The sequence below is a fragment of the Uloborus diversus genome, unplaced genomic scaffold (genome assembly GCF_026930045.1).
Source record: "Uloborus diversus isolate 005 unplaced genomic scaffold, Udiv.v.3.1 scaffold_247, whole genome shotgun sequence".
NCBI classification, from domain to species: Eukaryota; Metazoa; Arthropoda; class Arachnida; order Araneae; family Uloboridae; genus Uloborus; species Uloborus diversus.
Genome location: NW_026558403.1, coordinates 120,207 through 129,343, shown reverse-complemented (window position 1 = coordinate 129,343; position 9,137 = coordinate 120,207). Strand labels below are relative to the sequence as shown.

General features: G+C 25.8%; 1 protein-coding gene across 1 annotated transcript; it reads left to right on the top strand.

Annotated features, from left to right (window-relative positions):
- Positions 1-330: 330 nt before the first annotated feature.
- On the top strand, positions 331-8,461 carry LOC129233201 (centromere-associated protein E-like). The gene is made up of 6 exons (XM_054867262.1): positions 331-1,027; positions 1,145-1,350; positions 3,471-5,072; positions 5,430-5,586; positions 5,824-6,103; positions 8,068-8,461. The coding sequence occupies exons 1-6, from the start codon at positions 331-333 to the stop codon at positions 8,459-8,461; spliced, it is 3,336 nt and encodes a 1,111-aa protein (XP_054723237.1).
- Positions 8,462-9,137: the final 676 nt, after the last annotated feature.

Sequence of the window (9,137 nt, the reverse complement as noted above, 5' to 3'; positions counted from 1 at the left end):
CTTTTCAAAATATCAGTTAAGTGATTAAAACAAATATATCTTAGAATATCTATCTAGAAATCAAGAAATACAAAAACATTAGACTCTTAATATATGTTTAACCAGGAGTGAAAACTCCACATTATGTTATGTAAGTCATGTATTTTATTTCTTTGATTATTTTCTAAGAGGAGTGTTAATAAAGAAAAAAAATCAGTAAGATTAAAAGTAATTTATTAAAAAGAAAAAAATCAATTTTTTTTAACCTAATTTGTACCTAAAAAATAGGAGGGGAGATTTACAAAAAGGTATATAAACTAAAGGTTAATGCAAGTTAAATTTAAAATTAAGATGTCTAGCAATACTTTATTAACTATTTCTACAGAAGATCATAATAAAAATTCTGAGGTTGAATTAATTTTTAAAGATGTTGATAAAGAAGATGGATACATCTCTTTGGTGAGATATATAAATAAACATTCTGTTTTAGTTGATTGGATGGAAAAAATTACAAAAGAACTGAAAATTATTAACTTAGTTACAGAAGATTGGAAATCTGTGTTGAAAAATAATTTAAGATTTCAAGAACATATGAATCTCAAAGTTGATTATGGTTTAGGTCAAAATCAGCAAAAAACTGAAAACAATGCAGTGCGTATTAACCTCCATTATATAAAGAAAAGTGATCATTATTTACATGTGCTATTAGCTGGAGATTTTAAGTTGAAAATTAAAACTAATTCTACAGTTTTACGACATGTTGATAGTGCACCATTAAAATGCATTTCACAAGTCATGGCGCTTAAATTTAAACATTATAATTTGTATGACAATAGTGATTATTTTGTGCATTCATGCAAAGGACAATGCAGTTACTGTAAGAAAAATGAAATTTCAAGTGAAAATGACTGGTGTACTTTATCTACATTAGTATATAACAATGGAAAATTAGATTCAGCCGAACGTAGATATTGTGAAACCCTTTATAAATCTGTAACAAAAGCTATAGTTAATTTAGAAATAAGCTCACTTTATTCATTTGGCGAAGGTTGTAAAATAGGTGGAAGAGTAAAAAATATAATTTTTATTAATGATTTATACGAAACAGATCAAAATATTATTCCTATGAAATTATTAAAATATGATGAAAATTTTATACCTCCAGAAAAAGTTACAAATTCTATTGAAAAAAGACAAACTGAAGGAAGTGTTGAAGAAAATACTGCAAAGCGTATGAAAACAACTGATGATAATTTCATACCTTTAGAAAATGAAACAACGAGTCAAAAAATGGAAAGAAATATTAGTGAAATATCTGCTGAAGATACAATGAAATCAAATTATGTTTTTGCAACTCCAAAAAACATGAATGTGGGTTTTCATCAAACTGATAAATATATTGCAGAAAAATTTATCAAGAAAATCCCCAAAGAATAATCCTCTTTAAATATTCGGTTAATTTAAACATTATTAATAGGAGTTCATTATCTTTTTTGTTAATATTTATGTATGGTTTCACATGTATCCTAAAATCATAACCAGGGTCCATGTTATCGTTTACATTATCATCCAATGCAATAAGAATTATGTTTTCTTTATAAAGTTTTCTCAAAACTTTTGAATGTTTGGGATTACCGTATTTATGTTTCGAAACATTACAAACAGATCTACCATATATAGTTATTCTTTCACATTCGGAAGATAACAATTCAAAATAATTATTTATTACATGTTCTACATAACAGTCACTTCCAAAACTCCACAGAACAATATCAATATTAGCGACAAATAAAAAATCTAATAAATTGTGAGCATACGGCCTAACATAAAATGTATTATTTTTCTCAAAATGGCCTAATGTTTCATCTAAATCTACTACGCAAACAATTTTCATGAATTCTTTGCTTTATTGGTTAAAAGAGTAAAAATTATATTCACGTCATTATGTATACTAATATACTTTTCAACCGAACTGTTATTTAAAAACTGTAACACATCATAAATGTATTTAATACATTGCTTTAAGTTTTTGGTATAAAAATAAATTGAATTCGTAAGCCAATTAACATGATTTATGTAAAGGGGAAACCATGTGTTACAAACTGTTTTATTAACATCTCGAAATGGGATGAACTGCGGATGATTACTAATAATCATTGGAGATACATATACTATTTTTGAATCCTCAACTTTGCATAAAATACCAACTTTGTCAGTTTCCTCAAGCAATATTTCACAAAAACCTAACTGTTGGCTAAAATTTACATTTTTAAAAAAAGTTGAATTGATCTTAACTTTATTAATAGTTTTAGCTATTTGTAAGGTCATGTTTAAATTAGTTTTTTCTTTATAGGTTTTGTTAATCAAATTGTAGACAAAATACCACCAACTGTTCCACTTCTTCCATTGAGGTTTATTTCGTTTGAAATATCGGCATAGTGCAAAATGTTCAACATTTATATCTTTTTTTAAACATGCGTGAGTAATCATGAATAAGGCCTTAAATGTTACAGTTTTAAGTATATTATCATATTTAAAAGTTTTAATATTAGGACTACAACAGGCATATAAAACAGATTGGTGAACAAAACTAAAATAAACTTTGCACTCAGTTAATAAAGATATTAGTAATTTATCATAGGTATCAACATAGATAGCATTGGAATAACTTCTAGTTTTTACTGAAAAAGTTAAAGTTTTAAAGTAATTGGTAATTGGTTTATTTGAACGAAGTACAAGTATGCTCGAAGTTTCAATACTTCCTACGTTTTCAGGTACATAAGCTTTAATTATTGGTTTTATAAATCGTATAGCAATAAAAAGTAATTTTTTATAACAGGTTCCATAAGCTTCAATATATTGATCCATTAACTTTATTACTTTTTCACATATCTATAAATTACAGTAAAAAGTACTTTTATAAGATATTCTGTATGCATTCAGTCTATCCTCATTCTTTAAGGTTCTTAACACATGTATAAAATAAGATGAATTTAATGGGTTTAGTTACGTCGTTATTGAAATACAATACAAATAATGATGCTAATCAGTTAAACTTGATTGAACTTTACAAAAGCGAACTTCATAAAGATTTTATATCAGCATTAGACTTAAGCAGGCCATTAATTTTGGAGAATAGAGATTTGTTTTTAAGAAGTCCAAGTTTTATAAGTTTTTTATTTCAATTAGTAAAAATTAAGACTTCCATAAATCAAGGAGATATTTATATACATTTTGAAAATAAACATCAAGACCTTGAAAATAAAAATCCAGTCGAATACGAAGCATTTAAAGAGTGGGCTTTTGAAAATTACAACATTCAAGAATTTAGTTTTGCTACATTAACTGAAAAAATAAAAAACACAAATGAAGAGTTAAAAACATTAGCATTTGATATGTTTGGCATAAAAAACTTTAATATTAAAACATTAATTGATAGTATAAATCAACAAGACAAAATTTTAAAAAAGTTAGCGTTTGAAAATTTTCAGATTGAGAGTTGTACTCCTCAAATATTAATGCAAAGGGTTAGTAATCTTGTAAAAATAATAAGAGAATGGGCTTATGAGATTTTCAGGATTGAAACATCAAATACTGATATCTTGATTGACCAGACAAATTGCAGTTTAAAGAAACTGAAAACATGGGGCAAGCAATTCTTGGGAATTGAATTGTTTACTTCTGAAAATTTAGAAAAAATTAGCATTAATAACACCGACGATTTAATTAAAACGTGGTCTATGAAACATTTTAACATTGAACCTCAAAAATTAATTGATTTAATCAAACAAAAGTTACGAAAAACTACATCCAACTTCTCCAGTATAGAGGATTTTAGTATTGAAAAATTATATGATAACATTGAAACTATAACTGGGGAATATATGAAATTAAAAGAATGGGCATTAAATTCGTTAAATATTGAAACTTTAACTGTTGATAATTTAATGGAATATATTGAAGCCCAAGAAAAATGCATAGCTCAGCGAGTTATGACTAATTTTAACCAACAAAAATGTACTCCTGAACAACTTAAAGACAGTGAAAGCATTAAATTAAATTATGAAGCGATAATTAGTTGGGCTAGAGAGTTTATTCACGTTCAACCATTTCATGCTGAAAACTTAATTACACATGTAAACACTTTGAATAAAAACTATGAAGAAATAAAAAGCTATGCTAAAAAAACATTTAATATCCAAGATTTCACTCCTAACTTGTTTTTTCAAGCAATTGAAAAGGATGTACAAAAAATAGATACATGGTTCCAAAAGCATTTTGGATTTTCCCTACGTCATTCTGATGCATTATTGGAAGCTGACAAACGGCTTGCAATAATGCAAAGTGATGACAAGATCAAACGATGGGCTCGCATAGCACTTGGAACTGATGATTCTGATATGTTATTAAATGATCTTATGGAAACGATTAATCAGCGGAAAATATTACAGTCTTTTGTGAAAGACACATTAAATATTGAATATTTGAGTTTTGAAAACACAATAAAAGAGCTCAAAGAACTAGTACAGAAATATTCCAATTTAACTGTGTGGTTTGAAAAAATGAAAACTTGGTGGATGAGGAACTTCAGTAATGAGCTATCCCTTGAAAACATGGAAGAACAAATGCTTGAAATTTCAGCATATGACCAACAAAATAAACTCTCCATTACAGAGATCGAAGAGGATGAGAATAGAATAACTATTTTGAAGAAACAAGTTGAAGATTGCGAAATTCGGAACGAAACATGTCTTAAACAAAATGAAACTTTAACAAAATTAAAAAATGAAGAGATTCAAAGGTTAACACAAAAAATTGTGCATTACGAAAAAGAACTTCAAAGTTTAACAGACAAAATGAGTAATTATAAAGAAACATTGACTGAAGAAGTTAAAAATCACCAAACTACTATTACTAAGCAAAAAGACTATATTGAAAAGTTAAAAAATGAAAATCAAGGTTTCAAAGAAATAATAGATGAACAAAAACGAGCAATTGATGATTTTACTGTAACACTTAACACTCAAAGTGTAACTGTTTTAGATTTACAAAATAAGGAAATATCTCGGAAGAAAAGCAAAATAAGTACAAAAGTACTAGTAGAACGTAAAAAACTTAAACAAAGCTTGCTTAACTTACAAAAGAAACAAGCTCTAGTAACAAAAACTTTAAAACAATTGTATGATATTTTACCAAATAAAGATTCAAACATAAAGAATATAACTATTTTAAAATTTAAAAACATATTTTTGCAATTTTTAGATGAATACAAAGTAAAAACTGAAGGATTCACTGGAGAATATAATGAGCTAAAAAGTGACATAACTGCAAAAGAGAGAGAGTTGCAGAAATTGAATGAAAAAATTACATATTTATCTTCTAATAATGAGATATTAAAAACAAAAATTGTTGAAATGCAAAATGATTTAGAAAAATGTTATGTCAATAAGATGGAACTTGACAAAACAATTACAACATTAGAAAAAGGTAATGAAACTGTCTATGAATCATCATCTTCACCAAATAAACGCAAGAAAAGAAAATTTGAATATGAATTTTCAGATCCAAAATACGAACAAGAAGAAATAGTAGACTTTGATGACAGCTGTAAGTCAGAAGAGAATTGCAAAACTAGTTTTGATATCAATATCGATTTTCAACGCTGTATACGTGAGAAAGATGAACTAACTGCTAAACTCGCAGAAAAAAATTCAAAATTACAATATTATGAAAATCTATATCAAGATGCCAACTTTGTAGTGTCAACTGCAGAAATTAAACATTTAAATATTGAAAACCTTAAATTATTGTTTGTATCTTTGTATAAATTTCATTTTTCATTAGTAAAGGATTTATGGCAAAAAAGAGAAGTTAATCACAATATAAATCTTTTAAGGTTACAAAAATTATTAGAAGATTTGGAGACTGCAAATGATCATGTAGCAATTTTAACTGCTTATGTTCAAAACCAAATAGATATTTTAAACAATTATGAAAAAAAGGTGAACACAAATAGCAGTATAAATGATTTACTGATTTATACAAAAAATGAAACAGAACAATTTATTAAGAAATTGACAGTAAAAGATGAGGTCAATAAAGTTTTCCACACTTATTTTGATAGGTTTGTTTTTTTATCTAATGATACTTTGATTAGAGATATTGCTGAAATTATTAGTATTTTACAGGATTTGTCTGAGTCAAATATAATTTCAAATATAAAGGATTTTATAGAGAAGGTTTATCATCTAGTACATAAATCACACAAAAAATTAAAAACTGAATTAAGTATCCAAAACAAAGCAGAGTTTGTGTTGCATATATTTCAACAACTACTTAATGAGTGCAGTTCATGAATGTATCGTAAGATATTAAATCAAACTTTTCTTTTAAAAAGGTAGGTCCTACAATTTGAACTGTGTGATCGATTAATTTTAAAAACTTTTCGAGGTAAATTGAACATATTTTGGATGATAAATCATTCGAGATAACACCTAAAATATTTTTTTCTTTTAAATCAAATAATGTGAAGTACATTGTATATACTTTCTTAGCTTGAAACAACATTACATATTGAGATGTATCGTATGTTTGTTTAAAAGTTCGATTTAAATCATCTAACAAGTTAAATTTTATAGTGTTGGGTATTATTAAAATGTATTTAATATCAGACTTTTTTTCAATTACTAATCTATTTAATTTTTTAACAGATTTCCATTTACTATACTTATGAAGCATTTCAAATGCATGCTATCTTCATAAATTATATATATACATACATATATATAAATATATAAAGACATTTTTTTTAAAAATTACAAATTTTTAGCTTAAATTTTCTTTAAAAAATATATAATTTAATCTATTTTTATTAGTATTTCTTTTAAATTTTTAAATATGACAATAAATACAACAACCCATCATATACTAATCATGACAATGTTTAAAAAAAAAAAAAGTTTTATAAAATGCATGTGTACGGAAGGGTTTATCACACCAAGATTTAGAAATGCAGGTTGAAGTAAAATAAAGAATGAAACGTTTTCAGAGATGCTTAAAAGAGTACTTTAAACATGTATTTGAAAAAGAGAAAAAATCAAAACTTTTCAAATTTAAAAATGATGGCATTATTTGGTTTAATTTAAATCAGTTGGACAACTACTTTTCACATTTAGAAATTCCAAATTTATATAAAAAATATTTCACAAACTTTAATAGTAAAATCAAAAAACAAGTGCTTTTACATTCACCACAGTTAAAAAAGTATTTCAAAAAACAATTGTGGTATTTAAATCCTGAAGTTGTAGTGATAAGTAGTGATGAATCTGACGATACAAAAACTGCACAGTTAACCAAAAGAAATTCTCAAAAATTGCACAAAATCGATTTTTCAAAGACAAAAAACAAAAGAAATTCCCAAATTAGTAGCCCATTAGGGAGTAAAACAAATTCTCGAAATTCAAGCCCGACAAGAAGCTCTTTGAAATACATAAAACTATAAAGAAGAAACTATAGGATCATGCATATTGAAACACTTTGTATGTTTTTTGATTAATATATATATATATATATATATATATATATATATATATATATATATATATATATATATATATATATATATATATATATTTATTTATTTATTTTTTTTTTTTATTTTTTTTATGAATAAATATACTGAACGTAAAACATTAAGGATTAAATGGAAGGATTACGAGATGCTTTAAACACATATCTTTCAGAAAAACATCTAAGAAAAAACAACATTGATTTAATAAGTATACAAGCTGAAATATTGGAAGAAATTGCTCGATTTTTAAACTATGATTGCAATTCATTTGTAGTTAAGAAATCGTCATTTATAAGCTCTCAAAATATGAAACTTATTGATAGAAAATGGAAACAAGTTTTAAAACACAATTTTCAATTATCACAGGAAGAACTTGATATTTATAATCGGATTAAATATAATGTTGTATTAATGGATGATATTAAGACTTTTGTCAAATTTTTAGCTAATTTAGATTGTATAACAAGAGAAAATTCAGAAAAAATTTTTAAATCACATGATATATTAATATTATTAAGTGTTGATGGATTTCTAGGCTTTATGTTCAATGATATTACTAATTATGTAGATAATTTGAGTATTGAAGATGATAATAGTCCTCATTCAAATACTATTCGCAAAATGTATAATTTTGATCATGTAAAAATCCTTTCTGGAAGCGATGCAGCAGCCACTATATTTTTAGCTGTTTTGTGTACCTATATAAAATACTTTCCAAATGAAAAATGCTTAGTTGTTTCTAAAAAAGATGTTGAAATGTATTTGCTAAAAAACTCACAAAGTTATCCTGACATAAAAAGTGTAATTTTGAGCGAACTAATAGATTTTTACCAATCAAATACAGTTAATCTTCATAACATTGCTAGAGTTAAGATCATTCAGTTAAATAACAGGTTGTTCAAAAGTGTTTAGATTAACACATCTTCTAGTTTTTAGGTTGATTTAAAAAAAAATCAACTATCTTTTTCAACAGAACAATGATCAATAAATATCCTTTTTAAGAGTACATTTTAATGAAGCTGAAATATAGATTTGTTCATTCTTTTTTAAATTCAAGTATAACTTTGATTTAAAAAATGTCTATACCCTCCAATTTAATGATATCCTTGATTAACCAATAACTTGATGTTATAAGGTATTTTATTCTAAATGATTTTTTAAACAAACTTTCGTCTAATATAATCTTATTTAACTTTCTTTATAAAATAAGAATGTCCTACGGAAGAGAAGAAAACGGAGACGAGTATTATTCATTTCAGCGGTATGCTGTAAGACTCGATGGAACACCAGTCTTTGCTAAAAATCGTTCTGGAGATGAACTATATTTAAACGTTGATAATTATGATGTGATGCCAACAAAGACAGAAAAAGAAACTGGAAAACTTGTTAAAGTTTTTGCAAAAGACAAAACAGGGCACCCTATATATCCCAAATTAGAAGACAAAAAAATCAAATTAGATTTACCTTACCCTAAAAATGATAAAAATAAACAAATTTACCCAAAACGACTACAAAAGGAATATTATCTCGGTTCTTTAAATCAAACTAATTATGCCCGAGACGAAAATGGTAAACAGTACTATGCAAA

Excerpts from the sequence above, each read along its gene's own strand:
- LOC129233201 (XM_054867262.1), top strand. The coding sequence starts at position 331 with ATGTCTAGCAATACTTTATTAACTATTTCTACAGAAGATCATAATAAA. Across the intron at positions 5,587-5,823 it reads AGTAGACTTTGATGACAGCT|TAAAGGATTTATGGCAAAAA; the intron begins GTAAGTCAGAAG and ends ATTTTTCATTAG. Across the intron at positions 6,104-8,067 it reads TTCCACACTTATTTTGATAG|TGTTGATGGATTTCTAGGCT; the intron begins GTTTGTTTTTTT and ends AATATTATTAAG.